Genomic DNA, 15218 nt, shown 5'->3' with positions numbered 1-15218 from the left:
TTTTTTTTTTTTTTCAGAGCAACACCGTGAAAATGGGCGCCCCCAAACTTTCTGAACCTATCATCGTTATTGGAGGTGGGACATTTGGCACGTCAACCGCTTTCTATCTCGCACAGAAAGGGTACACAAATGTAACAGTCCTCGACCGCTTCGCTGTCCCTTCGTTCGAGGCCGCAGGTAACGACATCAACAAGGTCGTCCGCACCGAGTATCCTGAGCCTTTATACACCAAGCTAGCAAGCGATGCAAGGGACATATGGCGCGACGCAAATGGACTTTTTGCTGGGCTCTATAACCCCAGTGGCTGGATTATTGGTGCTACAGATCGATCGACACCCTTTGTGGAAGCTTCCATGAAGAGCGCAAAGGCTCTCGGGGTTGCTCCTCCTAGGTTGGTATCAACAAACGAAATACACAAGCAGTGGCCTTGTCTGAATGGAAATTTCCAGGGATGGAACTCGTATTGGAGCCCAAATGCTGCTTGGGTGAACGCCAGAGAAGGGATAGTCAGAATGGCTAGAGAAGCCACGAAGGCTGGTGTGAAGTACATTTCTGGTAGCTCAGGATACGCAAAGCAACTTCTTTTTGACGAAAACCAGACTTGTGTTGGTGTTAGGTGTGAAGATGGTTCAACTTACTACGGAGGTCAAGTCATTCTAGCCGCTGGCGCAGCAGCTGGTAACTTACTGGACCTCGAGAATCAAATCGTCGCAAAGGGTCACACGGTGGGCCATATCCAGCTCACTCCAGAAGAAGTCAAGAAGTACAAGAGCATGCCTATCCTAGACCACCTGGAGGGGGGTGAGTAACATCAGCTCTTCATGTTTCGTGAACGCTAACATCTTCAATCACAGGTATCCTGTTCCCTCCTCAGGAAGATGGTATTATGAAAATCGGGGCGATTCACTTCGTCACGAATTATGCAAAGTCTTCGAAAGGAATATCGCTCCCCCGCTACCGCTCAGACAACCCTCAGGATGGTATCCCGGCTATAATCGAGGCTCGTCTTCGTAAATGGATGGAAACGTGTGTGCCTGAGCTCGCGCACCGAGAATGGGTTGAGACCCGGATCTGCTGGTATGTTCCAGATACATTAGATGGTGCTTGCTGGTTTATGAACAAATATTGACACAGGTTGCATAGGGACGGGGATATGGCGGATTACCATTTCCTAATCACGCCTCATCCCAAACACAAAAACCTCAAGATCACGATTGGAGGGTCGGCGCATGGGTTCAAGTTCCTTCCGGTGCTGGGCAAGTACATTGTTGAGATGATGGAAGGGACGCTGGACGCAGAAATCGCACACAAGTGGAGGTGGAGGCCTGGCACACAGCTGGCGGATTATACCACAAATCCTCACCCGGAAAATTCTGAGGACTTGAACGATATGCCTGGCTGGGGGACAGCTGTGAAGAGTTTGTTGTGAGCAGAACATGTCGAGTCCAGTAAACACCGGTGTTCCTATTTTAGACCAATTAAGTCTTGTTTAGTTCTCGACCTCAGTAGGTACCTTAGGTAGTTTGTCTTTACCTAAGGTCGAGCTTCCCCGCATTGCATGGCAGCTGCCAGTATCTAGCTACCTATCAGCTACCGGACCAGATACTGTAGTTACTCCAACGGTATGATGATAAGAACCCCGGGCCGTTCCCCATCTCCCTCACCACTTCAACCTGACTCCAACACACCATGAAAAAAAGGATGGAACCGGCCAAACTGGCTATCAAACGGACTCGCTCCGGCTGCTGGAACTGCAAGAGTAAGTGCTACCTTTCTGTGAACAGTATCGTCGGTCTTAACTCAAGTAATCACAGGGCGCCGACGACGTTGTTCCGGTTTGTGGCATCACGACTTTATACACGGGAGAAGCTAAGACCATACACAGAGGGCAAACCATCCTGCGCCGGGTGCCAGAAGCGAGGATTGACATGCCATTACGGCATCCGCCTCCTATGGGAAGATGAAGCCGAGTCAATGGGCATCGCTTTTGGCAGAGCTGGGACGAAAGATCCACCCGGGAAAGATAAGACGAAATTCACAACCTCGCATTATTTGTCTCCTCCACGACGGGTAGGCACTCGCTGCTGGCTGCATACCACGTCGGAGGATATCCGCTACCTATATGATGGGCATGACACTCGACGAGGTGCTCTATCCTTATGGAGCGAGCTCGATGGAGACTTCACCGGCGACATGGTACCTTATCAACTATCTCAATGCCCTTCCTTAGCCACCTCAGACCGTTTTCTGTTCCATTATTGTCCGTCGTTCTTCCCAAAATCGGTTTACCCTACTAACTCAGGCCTAGTCAGCGACACCTGTACGATTCGAAGGTCATTAGTTGACAGTGAGAACCCATGGCGATCTGTCCTACTTCCGTTATGCTATCAATCCGAAGGCCTGCTCCATATCGCCATCGCCTGGGCCGCGCACACTCTTCGTAATCAATGCGCAGGCCGAGACGTTCTTCGATACGACCACATGATCCTCGTTAACAAATGCCGCTCACTGGAATATCTCCGAAGTATGGTTCCGCAGTCTGATAGTGATCAATCAATATCACTGGCTCGGTCTCGAGGCGAACGGGATGCCCTCCTTCTTCTTGTCATGTTCCATTGCCTCCTTGAGATTGCTAGTGGGAGTGTCATGGAGTGGACATATCACATGAAAGGCGCGCTACTGATCATGAGGTATTATATTAAAGTGAGCGGTACCACTCGACAAATTTTCAGCCAGGAAGTTCTCGAGTTGGTATATAGTTTCTTTCTCGAAAAGGACACATTCTTAGGCACTACCACTGCAGCTATGAGAGTCGAAAGTGAGCACGAAAATCACATTGATACTCTCGAGTGGTCTACCTCGGTGCCCTCGATGTTCCCATCCCTTCATTGTCGTGGTTCATCGGAAGTTAATCCCTGTTTAGGGCTGTCTCCTGAGCTACTAAACATTATATCCGCTATCAGCAATGTATCTCGGCGACGGTGCTTCCAAGAGCAGAACACCTCTCAAGACTTCGCAGCTCTTCGAAGTCGGTTAACCTCTCTCAAAAGCACTCATAGCTCCGAGATAGACAAGGATGATCTGATGAGCCTGCACTCCGCAGCCTTCGAAGACGCCACCTGGATCTACCTTTACCATGCTATAAACGGCCAACCTGCCGACAGTGATATTATCCAACAGACTCATCTCCCGAGCCTCATGAAAACATTATCACGTATTCACAGAATCCATGGCAATCTTCTCGCATTCCTCCCGTACCCCATGTGGGCTCTTTTTATAGCCAGCTGCGTTGTTCTTGAGCATGACAGAGTGCAGATTCTTGAATGGTTCACGATCTTGAAACGCAACAAGCCTGTTAGTAATGTGCCGTCGACCATGGCCGCAGTGGAGGCAATCTGGAAGAGGGAAGATCTAGAGTGCGACCAGCCCAGACGATCATCGCCTATATGGACGGCAGCAATTTCAAGGCTAGGGTGGAAAATGCCGTTCACTTAGATACGGCTCTGTCTCATGGTCAAATGAAGACATCTACACAGTCAAGTCCGAACCTTCTAAAGATATTTGTCTACTTTGACGAGCTAGGCTGGAATCTCTCTATCAGTATCCTGGATTCCTGGCTGGTGAGATAAACCCTCTCGAGACGCTATGGTGCGTACCTCAAATACATACATAGTCTCATAGCAGCCGCAGAGAGCCTGTCGAGGAGACGCTTAGTTCAACAAAGCGATGGAAACTGAGATGCCAGCATTACAATCTAACTATAATGACATCGCGGCAATGCCGATGACCATATACTAGGAGCATCTGTTCCTCGCTCTCCACACCTAAGTCTGATTGTATGCACCCTTTTAGGCAAACATTGACACACTCCAGCATCCAAACCAACACTCGAAAAGCTGCTTCCTGGATTCTCCACATACATCTCTAAAGCGTCAATCCAGGCCACTCCATCAACCTAGATCTTAACGAAAACTGCTGAGTTTTGTCTTTCAGCTGCATTGAAACCATTCGCCTCTCTGTGCATCCGACCTCAGTCCGATTCTTGAGGATAGAGCCAAAATAGCACCAGGAGCCTCTGTAAAGGAAATGGCCACATGATCCCCAACCGCCAACTACACCTCGACGCCTTTGCCTTCGGGATTGAGTGCCTTGTTGCTGAGTCCATCCTGAGCAATTCACTACCAAGAATTGCCAGAACCTAATTCATAGCGACAATTGACGGCCGCCCGGGGACGATTCAGCTATGTGTCTTAGAACGGTGTAGCAAATTGGTTTGTTAAGCTGTTTGTGGCGATCTCGTACCAGCCGCTTGTTTTGAGATTTTGAGTGCGAAAAGTCCAGCTGGGGCTGATGGGCGTGAAAGAAAACGAGGATGCTCTGGTTAGGCTGAAGTTGCGAAATAGATAGACTAGGTGCCTATGGATTGAACGATTTAGCTATAGCGTGGGATGGTTAATTGGGCGAGTTGACGTTAATTACTACCGTGTTTGGTGCGAGATACGCTCCTGTAATGCTCATAAAATATTCCAGGGTGGCTGTCCACTGTTGGGTGGCATGTCCCGGTAATTCGTTTCTATACCTGTCTGTCCTGGTCTGTCGAAGCGTAGGACTGCTTGATCAAGTTAAAGGTCCAAACTTTATATATGTTGACCCCCACCGGAGCTCATGGGTGCCACGCGCCGAAACCTAAGTTAATCATTACCGGTCAGAGCAATAATAAATGTGAAGTGTGGACCGGCTGTTGCACCGTTGCGTCGACATTCTTGAGATCTTAAGTTGTTGTTCAGGTTTCGGGAGATCGTGAACAGGAAGAGACTCGAGTCTCGAATAGCCTTGCCTATTGCCTGAAACCCGAGTCGAGAATTAAGGAGCGAGTCTCACCCAAGAGCGAAAGGAAGCGAACTGACCGGACGATCGATGTCTCAATCATGCTTGCAACAACATAATCACATGTGGAACAGTGGCGGGCTGAAGGCGGGCATTGAGCACTGACAGCTCGATCGTGGGATATTTGGATCGCCATGGAGTGCCTCGTGTGAGGCTAGTTTAGTAACTTTAGTTAGGTCTCGTGGCTCGGCGTTCAACGGTTTTGATCACGGACTGTCGAGCGTCACGAGCGCTAGAGGAGTAAAACGAAGGTGTGGTTTCGGGGTTTCTTCTGCTTTGTTTTTAGTGTGTACTTCGTATCTTCTCGGCGAGAGAGATACTAATGCTTTTTGCCAAAGCCTTGGTTGTCCGACTTGGGATTCGACGGTGAGGAAATCGATCCCCTTTCCGTGGGTTAGTTGGCGATCGACATTCAACTATTCACCCGCAGAAGAATTGGGCATGATTTTTCTATGCGCCTTCTTCAATCGGAAGTCGCAGGCCTGTGAGATCCAGATTTAACCTTTAGGGTGGGTTTTACGCTTGTGCATTTCAAGGCTGTGAAGAGGCGATATCTTGGTTGATCGCAAACGGTGAAAACCTAATCCCTCGATCTCTTAAGCACCGACGAACGATATCGATTGTCGACGGGCTGAAACAGGCTGAAAGATGAGGCGATTGAAAAGCACAGAGCAGGAGGACCAGGTTGGCGGGATGGCGAGATCCCTGACCCATGCTAGTGCAACATCAAAGAATTGTGCCTCAAAGCAAAGGCCCAGCCGCCCAGGTGTGCTGAATTGGGGTTCGTATGATATTTGCTTTTGGAAAGGCCCACATCTTTAATTGTTCTTGTCCAGTTGATCGAGGTCCGAACAGTGGCTGGCAGCCTCCGAGTAATGGCTACGAGTTCCCCGCTAGGTTTGATGTCAGTGTACGGAGACTCCGGTTACCATACATTCTCTTGAAGAATGGTTGTGCAGACTACAACTAGAGAGACGATTCATGCCAACATCGTGAACAGTTCATAGAGGGCCGGCCGGCAGAGGCAGCGAGAGTGGCGCCATCGGGTCAAGCTTCGAGCGGCAGAGAGTCTGGGCGCGGGCATCGGTGCTACTCTTCATTTCGCTTGCTCGTTAATCTGTAACACGCCGGTCCTGTCAGTTGGACTTCTTTCGCAAGTCGCAATGGTTCGTGGCAGAGGCTTGAAGATGGGGTTGTGGCTGGAGGAAGGAAATTGACGCTGTTTCACCTGGCTACATTGGGCAGAGATCAAGAATAGAAATCAACTGCGAAATATTGAATTCTGACATGTCCTTTGGTTCGTCTGATAAGCCCGACCGTTTGGACTTGAACGAACCATGGCTCGCGACGGGGTCAACTGTAGTATTCAGTAGGGCGGGTGTTTGTACTGTGCATCGTACCCTGCAGGGTAGATGCTGCTGTAGGTAGCATGAGGATGGTCAAGATTTAAAACACAAGCAGCATGTCCTCACAAGCCAAATGATCACCAATTGACTGCTCAGCTTCGGTGATAGACTCCGAGTTGAGCGAATGTGAAGAGTGAAGAGGCCGTTAATTAACTTTAGTGGTTCAGGAGAGCAACCCGTCAGTTCTTAGTCTCGATGGATCCCCAGACCTGTCAACACCACCTCTCTTTCTCTCTTTTCTTTCCTTCCTCTCTCCCTCCTTTCCTCTGCGCGTCTTTTCACTCCCTTTCTGACGAGTCTTCGACTCTCTGTTGTCTCTCTGCCCGGTTTGTTTCCCCTCTGTTTCTCTTCTGTCGCGTTCGCTCCTAGGGGCAACGACGGCACAACCAGGCCGGCGTACCCCTGACCGTTTGAGGGGCCGTGCTTCTGGCGACGGCTCTGCTAAGTCTGCTTTTCTTTGTTTTTCTCAGTTCCTGAGCTGGTGCAAATGCTGCGAAAACTTTAATGCGACTTTCTAATCGTTGGGTTTTTTCTCTCTAGGTGATTCACCGACAGTCTCTCCGAGTCCAACTCTTTCCCGCCCTCCACTTGGAATTTCTGGAGTTTTGTTGGCATCGCAATTCGTGTCGCAGGCCGCCAACTCATGCGATTGTCTCCAATCTCGCCCGCAAAATCGTGCATATTTTATCGATAACCGGCTGCGAACAAGCTCGTTTGACCAGCTACCCACCGCTGATGCCTCTACTCTCTTCCGCTCTTTCAACGTAATCGACCCACTCACCGCATTGATCCTTTGTCTAAGTTAGTCTGCGAATCGTCAATATAAAAGGGTCATGACGGCGTCGCCGCCAGCATCGCCCACGGGGCCGGGCCCCCAGAGACCTTTCAGCGCCCTAATGCGCACCCCGAGAAGCACTAGCCGCATGAGCATGAGCAGCAAACACGGCGGAAGCAGAGCATCAGACGAGGATGGAAAAACCGCAGTCAAAGTTGGTGCGTTCTTTATTCAAATAAAGCCTATCATGGAATGCCCGCAGAATCTTGGTTTTCCAATACACGACTTGTTGCTCCTGTACTGACCCAATTGCAGCTGTCCGTGTCCGTCCTCCACTGAAGCCCACCGACCCCGGTTATGAATTGATCCCGCAGCGGTTCCAGCGTTCCATGGCCCATGTCACCTCTCCAACCAGCTTAGCCGTTGATGTCCCCCAAGGCCGCAAACTATTCGTTTTCGATCGGGTTTTCCCCGAAACTGTGGACCAGGAGGGTATCTGGGAGTACCTGAGCGATAGTGTTGGTTCCTTCTTGCAGGGTTACAATGTCTCCATCTTGGCGTACGGCCAGTCGGGTGCTGGTAAATCTTACACAATGGGAACTTCAGGGCCTAATGAGCAGAACAACAACGAAGCAATGGGTAAGTTTGGGCTTTTCCCGCCTTGAGCAACGCGATTCTGATGATCTAGGTATTATTCCGCGTGCGGCGCAACTTTTGTTCGAAAAGCTGGAAGGCCCCAAGCATACTCGCAACAGCTCCACTGGTCTACGTACACCCGCGCGATACTCAGTCAGCTCGACATCTAGCTTCGGAAAACCAAGCGTCGACAGGAGTTGGCAGTTGAAAGCTACTTACGTCGAGGTATGAGTGTAGACCAAAGTTCTGCCGTCCCTAGCTAATTCATCAGATCTACAATGAGCAATTGCGAGACTTGCTCCTCCCCGACTCTGTGAGTCAAGGAGAACGAAACGCCGTCACAATTCGAGAGGATACCAAAGGCCGCATAATCCTGACAGGCCTGCACCAAGTCAGCATCAATTCCTTCGAAGACTTGATTGGCGCTCTCAACTTTGGTTCCTCCATCCGGCAAACCGATTCGACCGCCATCAACGCGAAATCTTCCCGATCCCATGCCGTTTTTAGCTTGAATCTTGTGCAACGCAAATCCGCCAACGGAGTCACGTCACCCAAAGAGAAGCGCATGTCGGTGCCGGTAGAAATGCTCTCTGGTGCCGACCACTCCGTGACTATTGACAGCAAGCTCCACTTTGTCGATCTAGCTGGAAGCGAACGTTTGAAAAATACCGGGGCTTCCGGGGAGCGCGCACGTGAGGGTATCTCGATCAATGCTGGTCTTGCTGCTCTGGGAAAGGTCATCTCGCAATTATCCTCCCGCCAGGCCGGTTCGCACGTTTCGTACCGCGACTCCAAACTCACACGGCTCCTTCAGGACTCGCTCGGTGGAAATGCGTATACTTACATGATTGCTTGCGTCACCCCCGCCGAGTTTCATCTTAGCGAAACCTTGAATACTGTCCAATATGCGCAAAGAGCCAGAGCAATCCAGAGCAAGCCTCGTATCCAGCAAGTTGCTGATGATGGCGACAAGCACGCCGTGATCGAGAGGTTGAAGGCCGAAGTTGCCTTTTTGCGGCAGCAACTGCGCAATGCGGAGGACAATGACCGACGGACTGTCGCTCCTCAAGAGCGTGCCGAACGACAGAACGAGCGGGAAATCGAGATCCAAAACCAGCTGCTAGATGTTCAGGAGAGCTATAACGCTCTGAGCCAACGCCATGCAAAGCTAATTTCCGAGCTCGCAAGGGATTCGGAGCAGTCTGGCGAGATTGAGAATGGAATTGTGGAGTCTGCCGTGTCAGTCGAGAGGCTGAAGCGGTCTCACTCATTTGCAGAATCGGTCGAACAGGTTGTGCTAGAGTACGAAAAGACGATCCAGAGCCTCGAATCTTCTCTGTCCAATACCCGGACTTCTCTGTCTACCACGGAAAGCACTCTGCTTGAGCGTGAAACCAAGTGTGCTTATGTGGAGACCGTCAACTCGCAGCTTCAAGCCCGCATTCAGAAACTCATAGACCGAGAGGCCAGCACGGAGACTTATCTCCATGAGCTGGAGTCTAAACTCGATGGTCAATCCTCTGGTGAGGAAAAGCAGGCAGCGATTGTGTCTGAACTCCGCAAGGAGCTCAGCCGTGCTCGTGAAAGTGAGGCGAGCTGCGAAGATTACATTTCCACGCTGGAAGAGCGCCTTGCTGAGGCCGATCAGGATATGGAACTCATGCAACGGGAGATCGATCGCCTCGAGCATGTTGTGGATCGCCAGCGCAGCCTTGGCAAACTCGATAACCTTCTTTATGAACTAGACCATATCCAGCAAAATGGCAAGAAGGAAGACACCCATGATCAGGTAGAACCCGACACTATTCCTGCAGGAGCATATCAACCCCGGAAGCGAGGCATGTCTCTTGACGTGCTAACAGAAGCAGTCGAGACAGCTATTCCTGACTCTGACGAAGGCCTGGCTGAACCGATTCCTGAAGAGGACGAGGAGCACCTGGAGGCTGAACAAGGCGATTCTGATCTTGAAGTCCTGGAAAGGGCAACCAGTCGCCTTGAACCAACTCGATATGAGGAGGTTCCTCCTAGTCCCACTCAGATCCGAATTGTCTCTGACAAGCTGGAAACCGTCAGTCAAGAATTGCTTGACCTGCGTATGCAGCATGAAAATACGCTCAATGACTATGAGATACTTGAGGCGAAATACGAAGAAGCTATTCGGGCTATGGCAGAGCTTCAGCAGGACGCAGCGGACGAGGCTCGCCACGCCTCCGCCCAACACCTCATCTCACCAGCCCCCACCTCTCGCCCGGTGTCTTTTTTAGAAGATCACAAGGCCCCCGCGTCGAAGACTGGAACACAACACTCGTTCTCGCAATCACTCTCATCGGAGTTATCCTTGGCCGGGGAGCCTGTTGCTTCGCAAGACTCATATAATGTGACCTCCCGCACCACTCCTCAGAGTACTGTGGACGGGCACGATGAGGGTGCGCCAAACGGAACCCACGACGCCGAAAACATGCAGAAACTTCTGCACGACCACCAGGAGAGCGTGAACACCATAACACAGAAGTATAGTGAGCTACAAGCGGAGCACGAAGACACTTTGAGCTTAATCGAGTCGCTCAAGGCTGAACTGCAGAGATCCAAGTCATCGCCATCACCCACAACACCGAGCTTTAAGCCTGTCATACGTAGAAAGACGAGCCAAAGCATCATGTCAAATGTTGACCGAGCTCATCGCTCGATAGGCGGTTTGCGGAATCTTGCCGTCGAGGAGTTCGGCACTCGCCCAGACACCATGCAGAACTTTGAAGTCCACCTCGATGCTGCGATGCACGAGCTCCAAGTGCGCATGGATCGTATCCACCAATTGGAGACCGAAAACCAAAGCGTCAAGAAAGAGATGGAACTAAAGTCTACCATCATCTCGGGTCTTACACGGGAACGGTCCAGTTTACAAGGTGCATCTCCGGTTGATAGGGGTCTTGTGAACCAGCTACGTGACCAGGTCGTCCAACAGGAGAACACTCTCGTCCAGATGAAGGAAGCCCACGATATGCGGGAGAAGGTTCTTCTTGAAGAGATTGAGGATCTCAAGGCCATCCTGAAGACTCAGGAGGAAGCTGCCAAGGCTCAAGACGCACATGTGGAGGAGCAAGAGCAGAAGATTACTCATCTTGAAGGCGAACTGACACAGTGGCAGGGTAAGCACCAAAGCGCTATTGAGTCACTGCAATCGTCCGAGAAGCAGCTCAAATCTACGCTGGAGGAGCTAAACAGTGCCCTTGCCGCTATCGACACTATGCGTTCAGATAATATCACGGCTGACACCACGGACAAGGAGGCCACCGCTAGTGAGCTCGAGAGTGAGCGGGCCCGGCAAAAGCAGGTGGTCGACGGATTGATGCAGAAGATTCAAGAGCATGAGGCCACCGCTGCTGCTCATACCGAGAAGATCGCATCTCTTGAAAAGCTGCAAGAGGCACAGAAGAACGCAACGGATGCTGCATCGACATCCACCGAAGTAGATGTGCGCCACGCTCGCATTGCCGAGCTCGAGCAGGAGATTGACAACCACAAGTCACTGGTCGAGACTTATAAGAAAGACCTGGAGTCCTGGCAGGCGTCGCACAAGACTGAGCTCGACGAGCTAGAGGCTCGAGCAAAAGCTGCGGCTGAAGCTGAGCATGAGTTACGCCTCGCTGAGCAGAATAGCCAGCACGAAGATGCCATTAAGACCCTGCGTACTGAGATTTCGGAGTCACGCGACGAGTTGGTCAAGTTGCTAGGGGTGGTTTCAAGCTTGACCAAGTCAGATGTTACTGCGGATAATTTGGCGGACCAGATCCAGGATGTCCTGATGCAGAAGCAGCACTTCTCGGACAAGTATGCTGAGCTAATGGACACAAATGAAGACCTTCGTAAGCAGATTGAGGCTCGACAGGGCGACGACAACCGTGTCGAGGAACTCAACAAGGCCATCACAGTCAAGGATGGCAAGGTCAACGAGCTTGCTTTGCTGGTTGCTACCTTGGAGGACACTTTGCTGCAGAGGGACGAGCAGATCAAGAAGAAAGAATCCCTGGTTGCGGAAGCCGTCGCCGAGAAGCAGAAGAGTGCACGTCTCGTGGAGGAGCTCGAGGATCAGATTACGAACAGCTTCGACCAGCACAACAATCGTCTTTCGGTCATCCAGCAGGAACGCGATCAAGCTCTGGAGGACGCCAAGGCCAAGATCGTCATCTACGAGAAGGACATCGAGACCTACCGCGTCCGCATCGAGCAGCTTGAGGTAAGTAATAAGTGGCAGCCTTTCGAAGTATATCTCTTGCTAATGATGGCAGCTCCAAATCAAAAACCAAGACAGCTCGCATGACCGCAGCAGCTCTCTCACGTCCAACTTGCGCAAGAGCTCTTCAGCAGCCTCTCTTCCCTCTCCTCCGCCAGCAATTCCCCTCCCTCCTCTTCCCACCATTGCTGCCTCTACGAACGGTGCTTCCTCGCCCCCAGGCTCTCGGCACACTAGCAAAGAGCTGGTCGGAAGCCAGATTGTTGAAGAACAGGAAGCACGCATCCGCACCATTGAAAAGCATCTCAATGCTGAGAAGCAGCTGACTGCCACTCTCGAGGAGGCTCTAGGCGATCTGGAAGCACAAAGCAACAAGGTCAAGTCCGACTGCGAGGCCTGGAAGAAGAAATCTTGGCAGTTAGAGGAGGAGCTCACCACACTCCGCAAAGAGCGCAACTCTCAACGTCTCTCGCTCCAAGCCGTTGAGGAGGAGCGAAGCGCCCGTCGCGAGGCCGAAGCTGCTCGCGCCCAACTTGAGGAGCGCATGGCCGCGCTCAACAAGAAGAAAAAGAAGAGCACGCTCAACTGCTTCTAATTCCCCTTCTCTTAATTTTGTTGTTTTCCCTTTCTTGCCCATGTTGAAACGCGAATTTCAGATCACCACTGCATCATGAACTCAACGTTGATTCCCCTGTATACCTCAGATACCTTTCTCACGTTCCGTCCACGTCAAATTGTTTCTTTTCTGATATTCCCATCCTCTTCGATAACTTTCCCTTCATGACTTTGCTTTACGACTTTAAGCCACATACCTTCTTCAACCTTGTCATTTACTAAAAAGCGTGGTTGCAGCGTGGTTGCACAATCATGCTCATGCTTGTCTTGCTTGTATATTTTATTTCACTCAACCTACTACCCCCACCAGTACCTGCTTTGGATCAGCAATTTTGATATGTTTTCTGTTTGTTTTTTTTTGTTTATGTTCAGTAGCGGCCAGAAATTGCCTTGGCAGGCGGCGAACTATTATTAATCTCTCCCTATGGTATAGACCTTGATGTGGAAAGTTGAATAGAAAGTCACTTCTTACCTCTCTTGCCGACATAGCTGAAGTAAACTACGCTGGAAATAATCTAACATTCTAATCCTTTGTCAAAGCATCTTGTACAAGATCAGATGAACCGAGAGCTGGTCTACTACTCCGTAAAACTACCTACCGGTATACTTCTGTCTGACTCATCACATGACGTCGCTCGAGCCACCTATCGCCGGCCATCCGTCTCTAGATCATCTCCATTGTACTCGGAGCTTCACTACCCTTCAGAACCAACCCTGCACGCCCTTTGAGGGCGCTCGCTGTGAATCAGAGCTCATTCCCACGATTATAGAGGTCAAATTGCCCACAATGTCGCCGAAAACCCACCCCGCAAACATCACAATCATCCACCCCGACCTCGGCATAGGTGGTGCCGAACGCCTGATTCTAGACGTCGCGCTCGCATTAAAATCCGCCGGCCACAAAGTCACAATATACACCTCGCACCGGGACAAATCGCACTGTTTCGAGGAAGCCCGAGACGGCACGTTAGATGTGCGCGTGCGTGGCGGGCAATTCTTCCCGGCGCATGTGGCGGGGCGGTTTCATGTTCTCCTGGCGATCTTGAGACAGGTCTGCTTAACGTGGAGACTTCTGGGGGATCTACAAAGGGCGAGTGAGGAAGGGGGAGAGGTGGATGAGGTTTTCATTGTCGATCAGGTTCCGGCTTGCGTGCCGATTTTGAAGGTTCTGGGGCCGTCGAGGTCGAGATCGAGATCGAGAGGGCTGAAGGTTGGGAGGCAGAGGATACTGTTTTATTGCCATTTTCCGGATCAATTGCTCGCGCGCCGCGATGAGGGTGGCTCGGTTCTGTTACAGACATTGAAGGGACTATACCGGTATCCGTTTGATTGGTTTGAGGGGTGGGCGATGAGTGCCGCGGACCGGGTTGTTGCGAACTCAAATTTCACGAGAGGTGTTGTGGGGGATGTTTTTGGTGTTGAGAGGCTGGGTGATGTCCGTGTTATTTATCCTTGTGTTGATACGGCGGCGAAAGAAGATGTAGAGAGTGAGACAGGGGAGGTCTGGCCCGGGAAAAAGATCTTGCTGAGCGTGAATCGGTTCGAGAGAAAAAAAGATCTTGCACTGGCGATTCGGGCGTATCACGGGCTTGGGGAGGAAAGGCGGAGGGGGGCCAGGCTGGTAGTTGCTGGTATGCTTCTCCCTCATCTGGCACTCATCATTTTCATCCTGCAAGAAACTAACAAAGTAGGCGGCTACGACCCCCGCGTCACAGAAAATGTCCAGTACCACAGCGAACTCGATATCCTCGCAACCTCCCTAGGTCTGCAAACCGCCACATCCAAAACCGTCCCCTCCGCCCTCTCCATCCCATCTTCCGTCGATGTTCTCTTCCTTCCATCGGTGCCCACCGCATTCCGTGACACACTACTCAGAAATGCCTCCCTTCTCCTCTACACACCTATAAACGAACATTTTGGTATCGTGCCCATCGAAGCCATGCGCGCGGGAATCCCAGTGCTAGCGTCAAACACAGGCGGTCCGCTGGAGACTATCAAGGAAGGCGAAACGGGCTGGCTCCGGGACGCAAAGGATATTCCTGCTTGGACAGGTGTTATTGAAAAAGTCCTATTCGAGCTGAGTGAAAAGGATCGAGAGGCCATAGCGACCGCAGCAAAGGAGAGAGTTGAGAGCGAGTTCTCATTACGGGCTATGGGTAACAAACTGGAGGGAGAAATTGGGGATATGCTAGGCTCTGAGAGGAGGGTATTTACCGGGGTGCAACAGATGCTGGTTGTATTCGGGTCAGCGGGGGCTTTGCTCGCTTTTATTGTTGCGGTCGTTCTGAGGTGGATTGGTTTCGTGTAACATGCCCTTTCTGTACTACGAGTTCTCACTGGGTCTCTTCAGCCCGGCGAACTATCAACGATAAACCAGGCTGTGCGAGAAGTTAATCAGCCCTCGGCCCCTCAGGCTTTCTCCAAAGGCATTTCTTTGACTCGGCCTGGTCCTCGAATTCGAGCAAAGCGATCACTTCCAGAAGAGGGAGACTAAGCCGGTGGGCAGGGTACCTATCGTACGTGCTAGCCCTATGTAGGCTCGGCGCTTAACCAACGGCTGGCAGTCAGCTAATCCTCGCCATTGCGAAACACCAAGCATGCAAAGTACCTGCGCCGCAAAAACATGGAGATCATCAAATCCAACAGCGGCTAACGAGTGTCTCTCTAT

The 15218-nt window shown here is 51.2% G+C and overlaps 4 protein-coding genes across 4 annotated transcripts; all 4 read left to right on the top strand.

Moving 5' to 3' along the window:
* The first annotated feature begins 16 nt into the window (after nucleotides 1–16).
* On the top strand, nucleotides 17–1500 carry BJY04DRAFT_1075 (NAD(P)/FAD-dependent oxidoreductase). Its single transcript, XM_073708067.1, has 3 exons — nucleotides 17–801; nucleotides 855–1077; nucleotides 1144–1500. Exons 1-3 carry the CDS (start codon nucleotides 33–35, stop codon nucleotides 1427–1429), a joined length of 1278 nt encoding a protein of 425 aa, XP_073577133.1. The 5' UTR covers nucleotides 17–32; the 3' UTR covers nucleotides 1430–1500.
* A 1238-nt stretch (nucleotides 1501–2738) lies between these two features.
* On the top strand, nucleotides 2739–3621 carry BJY04DRAFT_1051 (transcription factor domain-containing protein). The gene has a single exon (XM_073708007.1). The coding sequence runs from the start codon at nucleotides 2806–2808 to the stop codon at nucleotides 3493–3495; it is 690 nt and encodes a 229-aa protein (XP_073577132.1). The 5' UTR covers nucleotides 2739–2805; the 3' UTR covers nucleotides 3496–3621.
* Nucleotides 3622–7189: 3568 nt separating this feature from the next.
* BJY04DRAFT_212359 (kinesin family protein) lies at nucleotides 7190–12530 on the top strand (the record flags this gene model as incomplete). The annotated part of the gene is made up of 5 exons (XM_073714565.1): nucleotides 7190–7286; nucleotides 7384–7707; nucleotides 7757–7929; nucleotides 7976–11938; nucleotides 11991–12530. The coding sequence occupies 5 exons, from the start codon at nucleotides 7190–7192 to the stop codon at nucleotides 12528–12530; spliced, it is 5097 nt and encodes a 1698-aa protein (XP_073577131.1).
* Nucleotides 12531–13243: 713 nt separating this feature from the next.
* Nucleotides 13244–15125, top strand: BJY04DRAFT_1032 (GDP-Man:Man(1)GlcNAc(2)-PP-dolichol alpha-1,3-mannosyltransferase). Its single transcript, XM_073707964.1, has 2 exons — nucleotides 13244–14181; nucleotides 14242–15125. The coding sequence occupies exons 1-2, from the start codon at nucleotides 13338–13340 to the stop codon at nucleotides 14856–14858; spliced, it is 1461 nt and encodes a 486-aa protein (XP_073577130.1). The 5' UTR covers nucleotides 13244–13337; the 3' UTR covers nucleotides 14859–15125.
* The last annotated feature ends 93 nt before the right edge of the window (nucleotides 15126–15218 follow it).

This window comes from Aspergillus karnatakaensis (genome assembly GCF_047715665.1).
Source record: "Aspergillus karnatakaensis strain CBS 102800 unplaced genomic scaffold BJY04scaffold_1, whole genome shotgun sequence".
Classification (NCBI taxonomy): domain Eukaryota; kingdom Fungi; phylum Ascomycota; class Eurotiomycetes; order Eurotiales; family Aspergillaceae; genus Aspergillus; species Aspergillus karnatakaensis.
The sequence above is the reverse complement of the archived record's forward strand: the minus strand, read 5'-3'. Positions and strand labels throughout refer to the sequence as shown.

What these genes read in the sequence shown, in the direction of transcription:
- BJY04DRAFT_1075 (XM_073708067.1), top strand. Translation starts at nt 33, where the DNA reads ATGGGCGCCCCCAAACTTTCTGAACCTATCATCGTTATTGGAGGTGGG. An exon ending in CCTAGACCACCTGGAGGGGG is followed by an intron (nt 802 to 854) that starts GTGAGTAACATC and finishes CTTCAATCACAG; the next exon opens with GTATCCTGTTCCCTCCTCAG. An exon ending in GTTGAGACCCGGATCTGCTG is followed by an intron (nt 1,078 to 1,143) that starts GTATGTTCCAGA and finishes CAGGTTGCATAG; the next exon opens with GGACGGGGATATGGCGGATT.
- BJY04DRAFT_1051 (XM_073708007.1), top strand. Translation starts at nt 2,806, where the DNA reads ATGAGAGTCGAAAGTGAGCACGAAAATCACATTGATACTCTCGAGTGG.
- BJY04DRAFT_1032 (XM_073707964.1), top strand. Translation starts at nt 13,338, where the DNA reads ATGTCGCCGAAAACCCACCCCGCAAACATCACAATCATCCACCCCGAC. An exon ending in GGCCAGGCTGGTAGTTGCTG is followed by an intron (nt 14,182 to 14,241) that starts GTATGCTTCTCC and finishes CTAACAAAGTAG; the next exon opens with GCGGCTACGACCCCCGCGTC.